Below are 22,019 nucleotides of genomic sequence, written 5' to 3' on the forward strand. Positions count from 1 at the left end.
GTTAAAACAAGAGGGTCATGGTGGTCCTAGATCTCTCACCTGAGCTTCCTGATCAAACACCTAACAATATTGGTAGAAATGCAACTGCCTAAAAACTTTGAAAGGAAGCCTATACATTCGTCGGAGAATTTCAAACTTGTCGAAAACTATCCCAGGCCCCAGGTGGCCATGTTTGTTGACTATTCAAGATTGTTAAAACTATTTTTGTATATCATAATATGAAATTTCTGTGAAATTATTAAAAGATAAGGCCTGAAGTTTCTGACATGTTTTTTTTTAAGTTTCAACTATATACATGTATGAAAAAGTAGCGGCCATTTTTTTTTAAGAATCCGAGTAATATGAACATTTCTTGATAGAAGGAACATTTGAGTGATACTAATTCAAGTAAGACCAGAAGTGTGTGGTTATTTTCAAAGTATACATGATACAATGCCCCCTAGCTGCTATGTTTTTTTTGTGAATCTGAATAATTCAAACCATTAGGTAGACAGCAAACAAGGAACTTTCATCAACTACCACCGAATGAACAAGGCAGTCTGAAAGACAGCTAAATCCCCCGCCACTGCTATGGATAGTGAAAGGGTAAACCTTTGATTTTAGCTGTGACCTTGACCTTGAACTGACATGGCTGACTCATGAATTCTGCACAACGTCTTGATGAGGTGATCATTTGACCAAAGTTTCATGAAAATCCTTCAAGGGGTTTAGGAGATACAGAGCTGAAACCTTTGACCTAGGGCTGTCATTGATTGGGTCTTAGGCATATCGGCGATACCGATATATCAGAAGACAAATATCGACGATACATCGATATATCGATTATTAAGTTAGATTAACAAACTATTTGTCCGTATGCATACTATATACCTTCCTGTAAATGCTATTTTTAGTTTTATTGCCTACTTTTCATATTACTGTTTGATTGTGTTGTATTTGTATTTATGAAATAAAAGAAATAAATAAAAATTTATAAAATCTTTCTTTTTTATTTTGCCTTCACTTCTCTTTTGGATTTACCCAAATTTACAACTTTGTGAACTTTATAGTTTTTGAGGGTCTGAGTGTTTATCTGGATAGTTTTTTCTCTCTGTAAAATATCGATTTTTGAAAATGGGAATCGATAATCGATCGACAAAAAAATATCGTTGATATATCGATATCGTTTCTATCGATGACAGCCCTACTTTGACCTTCAGTTGTGACCTTGACCTTGAGTTGACATGGCTGACTCATGAGTTCTTGATGAGGTGATCATTTGACCCAAGTTTGATGAAAATTCTTCAAGGGGTTAAGGAGATACAGAGTGGACACCAAATGGAAGGCTCAAACCTTCGACCCTTAGTTGTGACCTTGACCTTGAGCTGGCATGGTTGACTCATATTTTCTGCACATCGTTCTGATGAGGTAATCATTTGACCCAAGTTTTATAAAATTCCTTCAAGGGGTTTAGGAGATATAGAGCAGACACGAAATGGAAGGCTCAAACCTTTGACCTTCAGTTGTGACCTTGACCTTGAGCCGACATGGCTGACTCATAAGTTCTGCACATCGCTTTGATGAGGTGATCATTTGACCCAAGTTTGATGAAAATCCTGCAAGGGGTTTAGGAGATATAGAGCGGACACAAAATGGAAGGCTCAAACCTTTGACCCTAAGTCGTGACCTTGACCTTGAGCCGGCATGACTGACTCATGGGTTCTCATCGTCTTGATGAGGTGATCATTTGACCAAAGTTTTATAAAATTCATTCAAGGGGTTTAAGAGATATAGAGCGGACACAAAATGGAAGGCTCAAACCTTTGACCCCAAGTTGTGACTCATGGGTTCTGCACATCATCTTGATGAGGTGATCATTTGACCCAAGTTTTATAAAATTCCTTCAAGGGGTTTAGGAGATATAGAGCGGACACAAAATGGCAGGCTCAAACCTTTGACCTTGAGTTGTGACCTTGACCTTGAACCGACAAGGTTGACTCATGGGTTCTGCATATCGTCTTGATGAGGTGATCATTTGACCAAAGTTTCATGAAAATCCTTCAAGGAGTTTAGGAGATATGGACCGGACCGGACGGAAGGACGGACGCAGACCATTCCTATAATCCCTCCGCCACGGCGGGGGATTAAAAAGATAGGCGATGGAGGGCATGTTGTGAGATATCAAAATGCACTTTGTACCCAGGTGAGCTAAAAATCTCTGGTAAATTTCATTTCAAAACATTTCTCTTTATCATCCTAACCAATTTAGCAAACTCATGAAATTAATGGGTGCCATCCATGGATAGGAATACAAAATGTAATTCATTTCTTCAATTATCAACACAAGATAAAAATCAGTGGCTTTTCCCATAATCATAATATTACCCTTAAGCACAAGTAAGATTTATACATTTAACACAGAAATGTTTGTATATAAAATCTTGATTCATAGCATTCCTATCATATTTTCCGGACTGTTATTTCTAACGTGTTCCCAATCACTGAGATCTGAATGCTGCCATTACATAAACAGAAATTACAGAAACAGAGATTACATAAACAGACACATACAGTCTGGCACACGCTGCCTGATAAGCTATCAGGCCTTTAATTGTCAGTAAATGTTGCAGCAACATATAATCTCACTCGTAAACAACAAAGCTTTTGGCTTGCCAGAAATTTTTATTGTTAAGTTTGTCTGCCAAAGAATGTTAAAACATAATACAATATTTATCATATCAATAAGGCATTATACAAGTATGCTTAAAACATTTGTATAAAAGTATTCTATCAGAAATACAAATAATGATCTATAATAATTATGGAAAATTACAATCAAATGTCATTAAAGATACCTGCAGTTCAAAACGTCAATATGACTGGTGACTCATTTTACAGATGGATGGCTCAGGATAGATTGAAAGATAAAGATGGATGAAAAGATGGAATAGCTGAACAACATGATATATGGACAGAAAAACAGGATAGGCAGAAGAATGAATAAATACCACAAATGATAAATTCTGGAATAGATGATTGAGCACTATGGTATATGGATGGTTCTAGCATATCTACAATATTACAGTGAATATCTAAAACATTTACTGCTTCTCTTGTAGGCATAAAAACACTAAATATCTTGTTTCTTTATTCTGTGTAAAATGGTCAAAGTTCTATTGCATGTAATTCACACAGATGCTTTATCAAAATCTTTTAAACCAATTTCTGTTTTAAGAAACATGCCAAAATGAAAGAGAACAACAAAAGAATATTTGATGTAAAAATATTCGCACTATAATATTAGTTCAAGAATCAATCATAAAATTGCAGTTGTGGCATGTGACCTGATGCACTCTGTGCAATAAATTCATAAATTCATGATGGAAATGCTACTAAAATGTAAATTCCACAGCTGACACGTAAATTTGGCAATTTAGTGTTTGTACGCCTGTACACATAATCTACCAACAATATCACAACTTGGCAAAAATAGCCAGTATTAAAGAATGCATGATCACCTTAAAGGTATGAATGATTTAGTAATGAATCAACACAATAAAAAGCTAAAGATAAACAAATATTGGTTAATCATGGCATTTATATTCTATGAAAAAAAAATTTGCTGGCTGGATTGACCACAACTGATGGACAGATTAGAAATGCATCATGGGTGAAAAGTTATGGTTAAACAACTGTGAAAAGTTATGGTTAAACAACTAAAACAAATCAAATTTAATATGAAGAAAAGTTCCTTTTTACAACATATACAGTACAACCATAATTCACACAGTCTGATAAATTCTACTGCATATTACACACACAAAAAAAAAACCCATTTAAACATGCAGAGTTACTATTATAGAATATAGATCATAAAGTCAGCAAGGATTTTCGTATGATAAAATTTTAGGCCAACATTATAAATCTGAGTCTCTCATGGAATGTCTATTAGATAGGAAAGTTAAAGATCTTAACTTTATACCAATATCACAACCTGGTAAAGTCTGACCGGGGATCTTGGTGACTGTGTGGTTCAGACTGAATCTCTTCCCACTCACAGCTATGGGTTTGATCCCTGCCACAGCTATATAATTCCGCCATGTGTGGCAACTATCAAGCTGGCAGGAAGGTGTTTCTACCCAAGAGGTAGCCTGTGATCCAAATGCACATCCTGGATCTACCTGAACCATACCAAGTTGAAAAGTCACCATATGACCAAACTGTGTCTAAGAGACGCACATCTATCAAAAATATTTGTTCTGCTAGATATATAACTTATCTACATGTACACAATCACAGAAACTTCACAAAACTATTAAGTACAAGAAAACACATTTCTGACACAATATAAAATACAAGTATACATATAATAAATTCACAAATAATGTATAAAAGTTCTATAAAAATATAAACACATTGGAATGTAATAAAATGATATGTTTGATATGTTCTGCACGTGATATGTTTTGGAAACATTTAATATACTGGAAAATTTCACAACAGTTTTCCACAACACAAATGACGACCTATTTACGCTTAAAAACTTACATTAAGTGACATTTAAATATCCAAATGTAAAACTATTCAAACTATTAAAAGGCACACTTAATATTTACAAACTGAAGGCCTAAATTTTGTAACAACCGATTGTCAAAAACAAATAAAATTCTTTAGTAACATCTCCCAGACATTAAATCATGATTTTCGCTAACCAATACCACACCTTATTTTGCCAGTCTCCTTGTACACAGCCAACAAGTCCTAAAGTAATTTTCTTATTCATTTACAATTACAAATTACATAATGTTCAATTACACTTGGTTTTTTTTGTTTTTTTTTTTCACAGTGGCGGGCCTGTTAAAAGAAGGAAATCACACCATAAGAACTTAAATATGGGAAAAATCACATCTTTTTTTTTTCTCATCAGTATCCATATGCTACACTTGAAAAAGAAAATAAGAGAATGACCTCGAAGCACACTGTCCTGTGTTTTAAATAGTATGAATTGTGTTATTATGTAGATCTACTAAGTTTTGGTTGAAAATGTAAAAACAGAAAATAAAGGGTTTTTTTTCAGGGAATTGCCAAAAATAGGGAAAAACAACAGCAAAAAAGCACTGATTTAATAAGAAGATATATATATATATATATATATGTATACAGTCAAACCTAGTTCGCTCGGACTCAGATAACTCAAACACCACCCGTTACACACATTCATCGTTAGGTCCCGGCAAAATTCCTGTGTAATATAAATTGTTTGATAACTCGGACAAATTTTGTTGGTCCCGATATGTTCGAGTTAACAAACTTTGACAGTATAAGTGAATATGTTTTTTAATGGCAAGTTTTTAATAATAATTGAGCCACGCCATGAGAAAACCAACATAATGGCTTTGCGACCAGCAAGGATCCAGACCAGCCTGCGCATCCACGCAGTCTGGTCAGGATCCATGCTGTTTGCTAACGGTTTCTCTAATTGCAATAGGTTTTGAAAGCGAACAGCATGGATCCTGACCAAACTGCACGGATGCGCAGGTTGGTCTGGATCCTTGCTGGTCGCAAAGCCATTATGTTGGTTTTCTCATGGCATGGCTCAATATTAAAATGTGTTTTTTTTCCAACTACAATGCAACTGAGAATCTACATATTCAATAAATAGTATATAGGCATAGTTTGATCTTGCCCATAAAATGTCTTGTTACCGTTACATCATGGTAAAGCGTATGACATACTTTGTGTTTTCACATCTGTGAAGAAAATGAGGTTCATCTAAACATTTTCAAACAGGAAAATAATGCTTTGCATCAAATCAACATCTTTATCAGTCTTATCAGCTATGTGGAGAAGATCAAAAGATTTAAAGATACCCTTGAAAATAACAACAGATGACCGCTATATCCAAAACTGTAGCATCAAACTAAACAGTCACTGAAGAAATAGTGTCAAGGGTAGACAGCATGGTCAGGTAATGATTGTGTCATTTTTGAGATGTTTTCAGAGCAAAAATTTGACATAGAGACAACCGACAAAAGCAAAATATCAAAATATTCTTGCTTAAATAGTAACTTCCATTTGACCCATGCCTGTTGACATTATACTTTTTTTGACGGGGGTTGTAGTGGTGGTGGGTAGGGGGAGCAAAACCCTTATACCTCTAGCGTAACAGTCCCCTCTACCTGAGCTCTGGATTTACACCTCTCGGTAGGCAACAAAATTAACCTTTACTCTGCTAAAATTTCTAAAATGGACTGGTCTATCATTCAATTTGGGCAGTACCATTTATTATTCAAAGGGGTGTTCACTGAAAATTTACTGACTGAATAGCAAACAGTTCAGACCATGCAAGCTGATCTTGGTCTGCACTGATCGCAAAGGCAGAATCATTTGCAGCCAGTAGGCTAAAGGTTAAAACAGCTGATTCAAGAAAATGCACATTTTACAGCTATACTTTTCATTAATAAAAACGAAATACATCATACAGCTGCCACACACAGAATATATAGTACATTATATATAATGTCAGGGGTGATGAAGATGATGTATGTGATAATGAAAAACTGTCCATCAGATTGCATTTATTCACCATGTTTCAAACATGACCCTAAAATAATATACCATTGTCTATGTAAAAGGTTTTAGTATTTGTGTCGGCATATTTGAAACAGGTATTCCTGTGGTCTTTTAACGATACCCCTCATCAAACGCTTCATCAGAGTACTCACTATCCTCGTCACGATCGTGCGTGAGCCTCTCCGAGGGGTCCAGCCAGCGGGTTGTATGTCAGTACTGTTGTGAAGACGTCTTGTCCATGTTGGAATGAAGTTCTAGCTCCTCCATGTCGACAGCGTCACGATACTCTGTCAACTCTTTCGATATCCTGATACGTGTGTAATTTGCTGCTAATGTTATCATAAAGTGGATCTGTTGGACAGAAAAGAAAGACAACTGCTGTCTAGAACAAATAATATGAGCTGCGCTATGGGAAAACCAACATAGTGGCTTTGCGACCAGCATGGATCCAGACCAGCCTGCGCAGTCTGGTCAGGATCCATGCTGTTTGCTAACAGTTTCTCTAGTTCCAATAGGCTTTGAAAGCGAACAGCATAGATCCTGACCAGACTGTGTGGATGCGCAGGCTGGTCTGGATCCATGCTGGTTGCAAACCCACTATGTTGGTTCTCCCATGGCGCGGCTCAATTACAGTGATTACTTTCAAATGTAAACAATTATATTAAATTACATTTTGGATGTTTACGTTTATGATTACTTGTCATCAGATATTTATGAGAAAATATCAAGATTCAATTACAATAACATTGTGATTACTTTTAACTTAATGTCATTTAAAATCAGGGTATATCAGAGAACTATGTTAAGGTTGTGCATAATATTTCATGAAATTTTAGTCATAGATCATGCCACCTTAAAGTAATCAAATAAATACAGAATTAGAATAACTTTAATGTTATTTTGTGAGTACAAACGTTTATGCCATGTTCTTTCTTTAAAATCACAGACTGAATTTTAAAGCAATGCAGTGCAGTGACTGAATGGTAAATGTTGCTTTCCTGCAAAATTATGATATAAAACTAGACTGATTTCCAATTAATTTCAATTCTAAAGTAAAATCTGGAGAAATTGTGATAAGCTTACATACAGCAGCTTAAGCAAAATTAAATAAGTTGAAGAAGGGGAATAATTTTGCTAAAATGTAAGCTAGATTGATGAGGTCATTACATGATGCCAAAGACGTGTGGAGACTCTGAAAATATTTGGTTAAGTAATACCCGAGATACATGCTTACATGCAAAACTTCCACAAAATTTCTATGTTTAAAAGGGGCATAATTTTGATAAAATATAAGCTAGTGTTATGTAACTTGCCCTGAGAGTTCACCTCATGACATCAAAAAGAGTTTTGGAGAAACCTGCTGACACGCAAAACTTTAACCTGAGCTTTTGTTACCTGGATGCTGATGCCCACAAAAGGGTAATTACAAAGCTTTGCTATAGTCGAGGTAAAAATGAATGTTATTTGTACTAAAATACGCATTTTCATGATCTGTCCTCTTGACTTTAGTAAGTTGGGCATTAGGTCTACTTTTCAACCTCAAGATTGGGGTACTCAAATCTGATGACCTCCATTTTTAATAGGTCAGATGTTGTATTCATTCAAAACTGTCGGGTATTTTGAACCAGCTGACCAATGAAGGTAGTAAAACCAATACAGTGAGATATTTAACAGTACACTTACCATTCCTAAACATATAAGAGCTGCACCAACATATGCTATACAAAACAGTGGACCTGCTTCCTCTATCTGAAAAAACAAGTCAACTGCTGGTGTTGTTCCTTATTTAAGCAAACAGTGATACATTTAAGGATAATACACTGAACCATTCTGTCTTAGCAACACTATCGGCAAATTTCAAGACTCAATAACCCGCTGTCTCCATTAACTGTATCACAAGGTTTCATGCACCAAAATGATTTTTAAATTTCCATTACCACTTACTAAGCTCATTGAAAGTTCAGACAAACCGTAATATGCCAGGTATTTTGTTCTTCATACAAAATGCCATGTCAGCTTATTTCAGCATCTTACAATTTCTTTTTATTTACAAAGGATTATATATCTAGCCAAATAACATAACAATATAAATCAGAGTGCAAAAAGCAGATAAGTGCTTCCATATTGCAATGCACTTATACACTGTTTATACTGAGGCAACAATACTGTAAAAGCAGAATTTTTCGCTTTTTGCAAGGGTTTCATTTTCGCTACATTCGCGAAGCCCTACATCTTGCAAAAACTAACCCTCGCATAAATATTCACCACTACCTTTTATAAAATTCAAGTAGGATACCATTTTTACAATGTCGCAAATATTAAACCTCGCGGTCATAATCAAAATTTCAACTTCGCGAAATTCTGACCCAGCCAAAACATGCTTTTACAGTATATGCCAGCTAATTTACTTTAATAGAGAAGAAAAGGATGTTTAACCCTTGATGAGGTGTATTTTCTCTACAACTATTGACTGAAAAGTATACGTCTAAGGTCCTTAGTCCTCCATTTCTGCTTCAAGTGGGGAAGTTGTCAGTTACTTGCAGAGAAACAAGAACTGGCCACTACATACAACCTAAATACTTAAGAAGAGATAAAACAAACAAGGAAACTCACTCTGTCACAGAATCTCCTCAATTCTGTATGTCCACATAACTGTTCTCTGCCAGGAGGCTGTATATTGAGGGGATAACTCTGGTTTCTGTATATACCTATACAACAACAAAATAAAATATTGTGACAATACATTCTGAGGTTTCTTGATGTGGGTGATGAGGTGGAACATCTATTTTAAGTTTAAATCAAATCCATTTAGTAGTAACTGAGATACAGTGAATATACATCAAAATTAACCTTAAATTCTAAGTAAAAAGGGGCATAATTCATGAAAAATTGGTGTCAGAGTTATGCAATATGCACCTTGTGTCACATGATGTGGGTGATGAGGTGGAACATCTATTTTAAGTTTGAATCGAATCCATTTTGTAATAATTGAGATATAGTGAAGACATCAAAATCAACCTTAAATTTAAAGTAAAAAGGGGACATAATTCATAAAAAATTGATGTCAGAGTTAAGCACCTTATGTCACATGATGTGGGTGATGAGGTGGAACAACAATTTTAAGTTTGAATCAAATCCATTTAGTAATAACTGAGATATAGTGAAAATACAACAAAATTAACCTTAAATTCTAAGTAAAAGGGGACATAATTCATGACAACTTGGTGTCAAAGTTATGCACCTTGTGTCACATGATGTGGGTGAAAAGGTGGATTAAGTTTGAATCAAATCATTTAGTAATAACTGAAATAATAGATTTTGGGACGAGACGGGACGTGACGCGACAAAACTGACTCCTATATAACCCCCTCCAAACATGTTTGGTAGGGGTATAATAATTTGTAAGGCTAGCAACATCTTTACTGTAAATCTCTGTACTACATACTGGTATTTTACTTACCAAACTAGGTAAGACTGAAGCAAAAATTTGTAAGGCTAGCAGCATCCTTACTGTAAATCTCTGTGCTACATACTGATATTTTACCTACCAAACTAGGTAAGACTGAAGCAATAATTTGTAAGGCTAGAGGCATCTTAACTGTAAATCTCTGTGCTACATACTGGTATTTTACTTACCAAACTAGGTAAGACTGAAGCAATAATTTGTAAGGCTAGCAGCACCTTTACTGTAAATCTCTGTGCTACATACTGATATTTTACCTACTAAACTAGGTAAGACTGAAGCAATAATTTGTAAGGCTAGCAGCATCTTTACTGTAAATCTCTGTGCTACATACTGGTATTTTACTTACCAAACTAGGTAAGACTGAAGTAAATCTCTGTGCTACATACTGATATTTTACCTACCAAACTAGGTAAGACTGAAGCAATAATTTGTAAGGCTAGAGGCATCTTAACTGTAAATCTCTGTGCTACATACTGATATTTTACCTACCAAACTAGGTAAGACTGAAGCAATAATTTGTAAGGCTAACAGCATCTTTACTGTAAATCTCTGTGCTACATACTGGTATTTTACTTACCAAACTAGGTAAGACTGAAGCAATAATTTGTAAGGCTAGTGGCACCTTTACTGTAAATCTCTGTGCTACATACTGGTATTTTACCTACAAAACTAGGTAAGACTGAAGCAATAATTTGTAAGGCTAGAGGCATCTTAACTGTAAATCTCTGTGCTACATACTGGTATTTTACCTACCAAACTAGGTAAGACTGAAGCAATAATTTGCAAGGCTAGCAGCATCCTTACTGTAAATCTCTGTGCTACATACTGATGTTTTACTTACCAAACTAGGTAAGACAGAAGCAATAATTTGGAAGGCTAGCAGCACCTTTACTGTAAATCTCTGTGCTAAATACTGATGTTTTACCTACCAAACTAGGTAAGACTGAAGCAATAATTTGTAAGGTTAGCAGCACCTTTACTGTAAATCTCTGTGCTACATACTGATATTTTACCTAGAAAACTAGGTAAGACGGAAGCAATAATTTGTAAGGCTAGCAGCACCTTTACTGTAAATCTCTGTGCTACATACTGTTATTTTACCTACCAAACTAGGTAAGATGGAAGCAATAATTTGTAAGGCTAGCAGCACCTTTACTGTAAATCTCTGTGCTACATACTGGTATTTTACTTACCAAACTAGGTAAGACTGAAGCAATAATTTGTAAGGCTAGCAGCACCTTTACTGTAAATCTCTGTGCTACATAATGATATTTTACCTACCAAACTAGGTAAGACTGAAGCAATAATTTGTAAGGCTAGCAGCATCTTTACTGTAAATCTCTGTGCTACATACTGGTATTTTACTTACCAAACTAGGTAAGACTGAAGCAATAATTTGTAAGGCTAACAGCACCTTCACTGTAAATCTCTGTGCTACATACTGATATTTTACCTACCAAACTAGGTAAGACTGAAGCAATAATTTGTAAGGCTAGAGGCATCTTAACTGTAAATCTCTTTGCTACATACTGATATTTTACCTACCAAACTAGGCAAGACTGAAGCAATAATTTGTAAGGCTAACAGCATCTTTACTGTAAATCTCTATGCTACATACTGGTATTTTCTTTACCAAACTAGGTAAGACTGAAGCAATAATTTGTAAGGCTAGCAGCACTTTTACTGTAAATCTCTGTGCTACATACTGATATTTTACCTACCAAACTAGGTAAGACTGAAGCAATAATTTGTAAGGCTAGCAGCACCTTTACTGTAAATCTCTGTGCTACATACTGATATTTTACCTACCAAACTAGGTAAGACTGAAGCAATAATTTGTAAGGCTAGCAGCATCTTTACTGTAAATCTCTGTGCTACATACTGATATTTTACCTACCAAACTAGTTAAGACTGAAGCAATAATTTGTAAGGCTAGCAGCACCTTTACTGTAAATCTCTGTGCTACATACTGATATTTTACCTACCAAACTAGGTAAGACGGAAGCAATAATTTGTAAGGCTAGCAGCACCTTTACTGTAAATCTCTGTGCTACATACTGATATTTTACCTACCAAACTAGGTAAGACTGAAGCAATAATTTGTAAGGCTAGCAGCACTTTTACTGTAAATCTCTGTGCTACATACTGGTATTTTACTTACCAAACTAGGTAAGACTGAAGCAATAATTTGTAAGGCTAGCAGCACCTTTACTGTAAATCTCTGTGCTACATACTGATATTTTACCTACCAAACTAGGTAAGACTGAAGCAATAATTTGTAAGGCTAGCAGCATCTTTACTGTAAATCTCTGTGCTACATACTGGTATTTTACTTACCAAACTAGGTAAGACTGAAGCAATAATTTGTAAGGCTAACAGCACCTTCACTGTAAATCTCTGTGCTACATACTGATATTTTACCTACCAAACTAGGTAAGACTGAAGCAATAATTTGTAAGGCTAGAGGCATCTTAACTGTAAATCTCTGTGCTACATACTGGTATTTTACCTACCAAACTAGGCAAGACTGAAGCAATAATTTGTAAGGCTAACAGCATCTTTACTGTAAATCTCTATGCTACATACTGGTATTTTCTTTACCAAACTAGGTAAGACTGAAGCAATAATTTGTAAGGCTAGCAGCACTTTTACTGTAAATCTCTGTGCTACATACTGATATTTTACCTACCAAACTAGGTAAGACTGAAGCAATAATTTGTAAGGCTAGCAGCACCTTTACTGTAAATCTCTGTGCTACATACTGTTATTTTACCTACCAAACTAGGTAAGACGGAAGCAATAATTTGTAAGGCTAGCAGCACCTTTACTGTAAATCTCTGTGCTACATACTGATATTTTACCTACCAAACTAGTTAAGACTGAAGCAATAATTTGTAAGGCTAGCAGCACCTTTACTGTAAATCTCTGTGCTACATACTGATATTTTACCTACCAAACTAGGTAAGACGGAAGCAATAATTTGTAAGGCTAGCAGCACCTTTACTGTAAATCTCTGTGCTACATACTGATATTTTACCTACCAAACTAGGTAAGACTGAAGCAATAATTTGTAAGGCTAGCAGCACCTTTACTGTAAATCTCTGTGCTACATACTGGTATTTTACTTACCATAATTTGTAAGGCTAGCAGCACCTTTACTGTAAATCCCTGTGCTACATACTGGTATTTTACTTACCAAACTAGGTAAGACTGAAGCAATAATTTGCAAGGCTAGCAGCACCTTTACTGTAAATCTCTGTGCTACATACTGATATTTTACCTACCAAACTAGGTAAGACTGAAGCAATAATTTGTAAGGCTAGAGGCATCTTAACTGTAAATCTCTGTGCTACATACTGATATTTTACCTACCAAACTAGGTAAGACTGAAGCAATATTTTGTAAGGCTAGCAGCATCTTTACAGTAAATCTCTGTGCTACATACTGGTATTTTACCTACAAAACTAGGTAAGACTGAAGCAATAATTTGTAAGGCTAGCAGCACCTTTACTGTAAATCTCTGTGCTACATACTGGTATTTTACTTACCAAACTAGGTAAGACTGAAGTAAATCTCTGTGCTACATACTGATATTTTACCTACCAAACTAGGTAAGACTGAAGCAATAATTTGTAAGGCTAGCAGCACCTTTACTGTAAATCTCTGTGCTACATACTGGTATTTTACCTACAAAACTAGATAAGACAGAAGCAATAATTTGTAAGGCTAGCAGCACCTTTGCTGTAAATCTCTGTGCTACATACTGGTATTTTACTTACCAAACTAGGTAAGACTGAAGTAAATCTCTGTGCTACATACTGATATTTTACCTACCAAACTAGGTAAGACTGAAGCAATAATTTGTAAGGCTAGAGGCATCTTAACTGTAAATCTCTGTGCTACATACTGGTATTTTACATACCAAACTAGATAAGACTGAAGCAATAATTTGTAAGGCTAACAGCATCTTTACTGTAAATCTCTGTGCTACATACTGATATTTTACCTACCAAACTAGGTAAGACTGAAGCAATAATTTGTAAGGCTAGCAGCATCTTAACTGTAAATCTCTGTGCTACATACTGATATTTTACCTACCAAACTAGGTAAGACTGAAGCAATAATTTGTAAGGCTAGCAGCACCTTTACTGTAAATCTCTGTGCTACATACTGATATTTTACCTACCAAACTAGGTAAGACTGAAGCAATAATTTGTAAGGCTAGCAGCATCTTTACTGTAAATCTCTGTGCTACATACTGCTACATACTGATATTTTACTCTGATCATTCATGTGGGGAAGTTGGCAGTTACTTGCGGAGAACAGGTTTGTACTGGTTCAGAATCCAGGAACACTGGTTAGGTTAACTGCCCGCCGTTACATGACTGAAATACTGTTGAAAAATGGCGTTAAACCCAAAACAAACAAACAAACAAACAAGAGGACCATGATGGTCCTGAATCGCTCAACTATTCCCACATGACCCAGTGTTGAACTGAGTATGACGTCGTTATTTCTATTATTTGACATAGTGACCTAGTTTTTGAGCACATGTGACCTAGATATCATCAAGATAAAAAATTCTGACCAATTTTCATGAAGATCCATTGAAAAATATGGCCTTTTAGAGAGGTCACAAGCTTTTTCTATTATTTGACCTAATGACCTAGTTTTTGAAGGCACGTGACCCACTTTTAAACTTGATCTAGATATCATCAAGGTGAACATTCTCACCAATTTTCATGAAGGTCTCGTGAAAAATATGGCCTCTAGAGAGGTCACAAGGTTTTTCTATTTTTCAACCTACTGACCTAGTTTTTGACCGCACATGACCCAGTTACAAACCTGACCTAGATATCATCAAGCTGAACATTCTCACCAGTTTTCATGAAGATCCATTGAGAAATATGGCCTCTAGAGAGGTCACAAGGTTTTTCTATTTTTAGACCTACTGACCTAGTTTTTGACCCCACGTGACCCAGTTTCGAACCTGACCTAGATATCATCAAGGTGAACATTCTGACCAATATTAATGAAGATCTCATGAAAAATATGGCCTCTAGAGAGGTCACAAGGTTTTTCTATTTTTAGATCTACTGACCTAGTTTTTAACCCCACGTGACCCAGTTTCGAACTTGATCTAGATATCATCAAGGTAAACATTCTGACCAATTTTCCTGAAGATCCATTGAAAAATATGGCCTCTAGAGAGGTCACAATGATTTTCTATTTTTAGACCTACTGACCTAGTTTTTGACCGCACGTGACCCAGTTTCGAACTTGATCTAGATATCATCAAGGTGAACATTCTGACCAATTTTCATGAAGATCCATTGAGAAATATGGCCTCTAGAGAGGTCAAAAGGTTATTCTATTTTTAGACCTACTGACCCAGTTTTTGATCCAACATGACCCAGTATCGAACTTGACCTAGATATCATCAAGGTGAACATTCTGACCAATATTCATGAAGATCTCGTGAAAAATATGGCCTCTAGAGAGGTCACAAGGTTTTTCTATTTTTAGATTTACTGACCTAGTTTTTACCCCCACGTGACCCAGTTTCGAACTTGACCTAGATATCATCAAGATGAACATTCTGACCTATTTTCATGAAGATCCATTGAGAAATATGGCCTCAAGAGAGGTCAAAAGGTTTTTCTATTTTTAGACCTAATGACCTAGTTTTTGACTCCACATGACCCAGTTTCGAACTTGACCTAGATATCATCAAGGTGAACATTCTGACCAATATTCATGAAGATTTCATGAAAAATATGGCCTCTAGAGAGGTCACAAGGTTTTTCTATTTTTAGACCTACTGACCTAGTTTTTGACCCCACGTGACCCAGTTTCGAACTTGACCTAGATATCATCAAGGTGAACATTCTGACCAATTTTCATGAAGATCTTGTGAAACATATGACCTCTAGAGAGGTCACAAAGTTTTTCTATTTTTAGACCTACTGACCTAGTTTTTGATGGCACGTGACCCAGTTTCAAACTTGACCTAGATATGATCAAGGTGAACATTCTGACCAACTTTCATAAAGATCCCATGAAAAATGTGACCTCTAGAGTGGTCACAAGCAAAAGTTTACGGACGCACGCACGCACGGACGGACGACGGACGCCGCGCGATCACAAAAGCTCACCTTGTCACTTTGTGACAGGTGAGCTAAAAAACTGATTTTTTACCTACCAAACTAGGTAAGACTGAAGCAATAATTTGTAAGGCTAGCAGCACCTTTACTGTAAATCTCTGTGCTACATACTGATATTTTACCTACAAAACTAGATAAGACAGAAGCAATAATTTGTAAGGCTAGCTGCATCTTTACTGTAAATCTCTGTGCTACATACTGATATTTTACCTACCAAACTAGGTAAGACTGAAGCAATAATTTGTAAGGCTAGCTGCATCTTTACTGTAAATCTCTGTGCTACATACTGATATTTTACTTACCAAACTGGTTAAGACTGAAGCAATAATTTGTAAGGCTAGCGGCATCTTAACTGTAAATCTCTGTGCTACATACTGATATTTTACTTACCAAACTAGTTAAGACTGAAGCAATAATTTCTAAGGCTAGCAGCATCTTTACTGTAATTCTCTGTGCTACATACTGATATTTTACTTACCAAACTGGGTACGATTGAAACAATAATTTGTAAGGCTAGCAGCATCTTTACTGTAAATCTCTGTGCTACATATTGGTATTTTACTTACCAAACTGGGGAAGACTGAAGCAATAATTTGTAAGGCTAGCGGCATCTTAACTGTAAATCTCTGTGCTACATACTGATATTTTACCTACCAAACTGGGTATGACTGAAGCAATAATTTGTAAGGCTAGCGGCATCTTAACTGTAAATCTCTGTGCTACATACTGATATTTTACCTACCAAACTGGGTATGACTGAAGCAATAATTTGTAAGGCTAGCAGCACCTTTACTGTAAATCTCTGTGCTACATACTGGTATTTTACTTACCAAACTAGGTAAGACTGAAGTAAATCTCTGTGCTACATACTGATATTTTACCTACAAAACTAGGTAAGACTGAAGCAATAATTTGTAAGGCTAGCGGCATCTTTACTGTAAATCTCTGTGCTACATACTGATATTTTACTTACCAAACTGGGTATGATTGAAACAATAATTTGTAAGGCTAGCAGCATCTTTACTGTAAATCTCTGTGCTACATATTGGTATTTTACTTACCAAACTGGGCAAGACTGAAGCAATAATTTGTAAGGCTAGCGGCATCTTTACTGTAAATCTATGTGCTACATACTGATATTTTACTTACCAAACTGGGTAAGACTGAAGCAATAATTTGCAAGGCTAGTAGCATCTTTACTGTAAATCTCTGTGCTACATATTGACCTGAGCATGAGGTAAACTATCACAGGTATCACACCCACAGACATGATCACCATCCAGGCAAGGTTAAGGATGTATGAAATGACCATAAACTGAAACAGAGAAAGGAAAATCATTTCAGAAACCACTGTAGTTGTCCGTAAGACAGCGCGCTCGACTTTTCTCAGTGCTTGTCTCTGAATTAGAGCTTTGCCAGTAAAAAAATCCAAGTTAAAAAGGGACATAACTCTGTCAAAATTATAATCAGAGTTATGGGAATTGTGTCTCCTGGTGTAGACTTTGAAAGTAAATAACTATTTAGAGTTTCAAGTCAAAAGCTTTATTAGTAACAGAAATATTTGACTTTTAACAAAAAATTCTAAGTTAAAAAGGGGCAAAATTCTGTCAAAATTCAATCAGAGTTTTGAGGATTGTTTCTCCTGGTGTAGACTGTGATGGTGAATAAGTATTTTAAGTTTCAAGTCAAAAGGCTTTGATAGTAACAGAGATATTGGACTTTATAGAAATCTTTAACCAAAAATACTAAGTTGAAAAGGGGTATAATTCTGTCAAAATTCAAATCAGAGTTATGGGAATTGTGTCTCCTGGTGTAGACTTTGATTGTAAACAACTATTTTGAGTTTCAAGTAAAAAGCTTTAATAGTAACAGAGATATTTGACTTTATCAAATTTAAAAAAACAAGAGCTATCCGTAAGACAGCCAAGCTCGACTATTTGAAATATTGTCCCAGAAGCAGGAAAATATTACCCAAAAAGGTTAAATATCAAAAGAGTTTTAAGTTCAAAAGGGGGAATAATCTGACCAAAACGCATATCAGTTATGGGACTTGCTGCTATCAACTAGTTTTATAACCCCGAAGGCACATGTGAAGTTTCAATTCAATATCTGCATTAGTTTTGGAGATAGAAACTTGCATGTAAAACTTTAATCAGAATTTTCAAAGTCCAAAAGGGGGCATAATTTGCCCAAAATACATGCCAGAGTTATGGGACTTGACCCAGTGAGGGTGGTAATTGATCTAGAAAAAGAAAAAATAAGTTTCAAATCTATATGCCTTTTAGTAATAGCTGTATGTACTTGCTCGCAAAACTTTAACCAGAATTTGCTAAATCCAAAAGGGGACATAATTTGGCCAAAATGAAGGTCAGAGTTATGGGACTTGCTGCTATCAACTAGTTTTATAACCCCGAAGACACATGTGAAGTTTCAATTCAATATCTGCATTAGTTTTGGAGATAATAACTTGCATGTAAAATTTTAACCAAAATTTTCTAAGTCTAAAAGGGGGCATAATTTGCTCAAAAAAAATGTCAGAGTTATGGGACTTGACCCAGTGAGGTTGGTAATTGATCTAGAAAAAGAAAAAATAAGTTTCAAATCTATATGCCTTTTAGAAATAGCTGTATGTACCTGCACGCAAAACTTTAACCAGAATTTTCTAAGTCCAAAAGGGGGCATAATTTGGCCAAAATGAAGGTCAGAGTTATGGGACTTGTTCCTATCAACTAGCTTTATAACCCTGAAGACACATGTGAAGTTTCAAATCAATATCTGCATTAGTTTTGGAGATAATAACTTGCATGTAAACTTTAACCAAAATTTTCTAAGTCCAAAAGGGGGCATAATTTGCTCAAAATACATGTCAGAGTTATGGGACTTGACCCGGAGAGGTTGGTAATTGACCTAGAAAAAGAAAAAATAAGTTTCAAAGCTATATGCCTTTAATTGATGGCTGTATTCTTTGAATAGTCGAGCTAAAAAATTCTAAGTTAAAAAGGGGCATAATTCTGTCAAAATTCAAATCAGAGTTATGGGGATTGTTTCTCCAAATTCTCCTGGTGTAGACTTTGATGGTAAATAAGTATTTTAAGTTTCAAGTCAATAGCTTTGATAGTAACAGAGATATTTGACTTATCAAAAACTTTAACTAACGGCGATGCCGACGCCGACGCCGGGGCGAGTGCAATAGCTCTACTTTTTCTTCGAAAAGTCGAGCTAAAAACGATCTATGCAAACAAATCTCTACAAAAGCAGGTATTTTCTTTACAATTTAATGGAATTCTTAATAATTTTATCTCTTCACACCAAACACTAAGTCTTCAAAGTGGTGTTTTTTCTTGAAAAGTGTGCAACTGTATGCAAAAAAACAAAACAATAGCATTTCTTCAGCATGATGCTAAGTGACTAAAACTTAGGACTGTTTACTTAAGAAACAATTTATAGCAAAACAATGTTTTAACACTATTTATACACAATAGGCAGTTAAACATCTGGCGTAATAACTTTAACGAGGGCCCAAAAAATGGACATGTATGGGGTTCCCCCTTGCCTTCACCCATCCCGATAACCACTCAGTACGGCCAAGTCAAAGTACTGCTTTTAATTTTTCAAACAATTTTTCTAATCAATTTCAAAAATGGGATAAGTATCAATATAATTAGTTGTAGTATTAAAATAGAATTAAAAAATTTGAAATAATAATGGTTTTATATAGGACAGTAGGAAAGGGCTGAAATTACCAATTTTTGTCAAACTTAGCCAAGCGAGATTTCGCTCTACTTTTCTAATGTTATGAATACAGTACTATCTAACTATTTCACAAAATTTTCCCAGGCCTCTGATATTTCATCAATCGGTTTTGATATGAACAGTAAATACAGACGAAGTTATCTTATGCAAATATTTAAATGTACTTAAACCTTAGAATACTCACGTATAAAGATAAACTTGTTTATGATACCTGACCTATTTTCTTATTGACAAACAAAAATGACCTTATTTATTTACAGCGCAAATCAGTACACGCTCATCATCTTTAGAAGTACATCCATCAAATACAAAGATCCGATGGAATGTGAAGTTTGTTTTTCAAACAGAACATAAGAATTCTGCTGTGAACACATTGTATCATTGCACTGTTTCAGGACTATGACACTTGGCAACAGAAGTATACAAAAAGACAGAGAAGAGATATACCTTAGTGTATTTTTCTAAAGCTGAAAATAGTATTTACTACTATTCTCCAATGATGACATGATGTTTACAAAGGTATCTTTAGAATAAATATAGGAATCTCAACATTTTTGTTACTTGTCAACATTTCTACTTTTCTTACCAATAGCAAAATAGCTAGATTTAAGAGGTAAGCAAGGTAAGGCATACCAGCACATCCTCTACAGATGTTCAGAGTTCAAAGCTCACAGAGGAGTATTATTATTATTATTAGGCGTAAAAAAAAAAATTGTTTCCGGTATCCCGACCTACCCTAAATTTTTGGCCAGACCCTAAATGTTTTTATGGCCTTGGAGAACATTTTTTTCAATTTTTTGACAAAAAGTTGCAAAACTGCACTTTTTATGCTTTAAACATGGACAGTGATGTTATAAATCAACTTACTGATGCTCTAGAGGCATAACCCCCCTATTTGTATTCATTTTTTGACACAAAAATAATTTCCGAAAAGTCTCCCTTAATAAAAAAAAAAATCCAAAAAAAAAGTTTTTCCGACCTACCTACCCTAATTTTTTTGAGCATGTTACCGGAAACAAAGAATTTTTTTTTAGGCCTTAGTAAGAGTATTTCTTGAAAACAGTTTAATTATACAAGATTTTCATCTTCATGAATTTTTTATCTTGAACCTTTCAATGCAACAAGTCCATCTCTCTGGATCTGATACAGTAGATCTTTTATCAAAATATGTTAAAAATGCACACATGTAGATAAACATATAAAAAGGAAGTAAGTAATAAATTTTGGTGAAATACAAACAAGAGGGCCTTTGTAGTTCTAAGTAGGTCATCCTACCTTGACTGTTTTATCTTTAATACATGCAGACAAGCTGAATAATAATGAATGGTCCATCAACTAGTTCATTCTAAAGGTGTTTCTATTTTTAGCTGTAGCAACCCCCTAACGGGGCTCCACTTGAACAAACTTTGGACAGAATCTTATAGAGATGCTACAGACCATGTTTGATGGAGATCCACCAATCAGTTCATAAGAAGTTGTTTAAAGGTATTTTCTATTTCACATTATACCAACCCTAAAAGGGACCATGTGCCCCTTTTGAATAAATGTGGGGTGGACCTTATCAAAATGCTATTGACCAAGTTTGCTGAAGACCCTGAAGTGGTTCATAAGAAGAAGTTGTTTAAAGGTATTTTTATTATTATTCTAGCAAGGTGTTCGAACTACAGTAATTTTCAACAGCTGTTCTAATTTATATGGGTTTTGTAGAGGACAGATTGTTTTTATATTTTACAACAGTTTTTGTAGTCTAAATTTAGCATCAGCTGGACTTATTACAGGTCTAGAACACTACAATCTCACCAATGCATATGACATATCATAAGTGAATCATGAGAGATAAACATGCATTGAAAATGTCATCTGCAAAGTCGTTCTCTGAACAATGTCCATGTATTACATGTAAGAGCATTATCGAAAACAAGAGAGAGCCTAAGTCACTCACCTGACCTTTACTACTTTGACACTGAATAATTTATAGGTTAGGCTGGCATCACACACTGAATCATAAATGGTAACAATCATGCATAGTATAAGCTATTGGACAGTAAAGGGGGCCAAGTGCCACCATTTAAACAAAACTGGGA

The 22,019-nt window shown here is 35.3% G+C and overlaps 1 protein-coding gene across 1 annotated transcript in view; it reads right to left on the reverse strand.

The window, feature by feature from the left end:
• Window positions 1–2,641: 2,641 nt before the first annotated feature.
• The window catches only part of LOC123557487 (neuronal membrane glycoprotein M6-a-like), a 42,140-nt gene continuing 22,762 nt past the window's right edge, over window positions 2,642–22,019 (reverse strand). Inside the window, exons 4-7 of the mRNA XM_045348967.2 lie at window positions 17,332–17,497; window positions 9,166–9,260; window positions 8,236–8,301; window positions 2,642–6,903 (exon numbers count right to left, since the gene is read on the reverse strand). Coding sequence (XP_045204902.2) covers window positions 6,763–6,903; window positions 8,236–8,301; window positions 9,166–9,260; window positions 17,332–17,497 — 468 coding nt within the window. The 3' untranslated portion in view covers window positions 2,642–6,762. The remainder of the gene's footprint in view (window positions 6,904–8,235; window positions 8,302–9,165; window positions 9,261–17,331; window positions 17,498–22,019) is intronic.

This window comes from Mercenaria mercenaria, chromosome 5, assembly GCF_021730395.1.
Source record: "Mercenaria mercenaria strain notata chromosome 5, MADL_Memer_1, whole genome shotgun sequence".
Taxonomy (NCBI): Eukaryota; Metazoa; Mollusca; class Bivalvia; order Venerida; family Veneridae; genus Mercenaria; species Mercenaria mercenaria.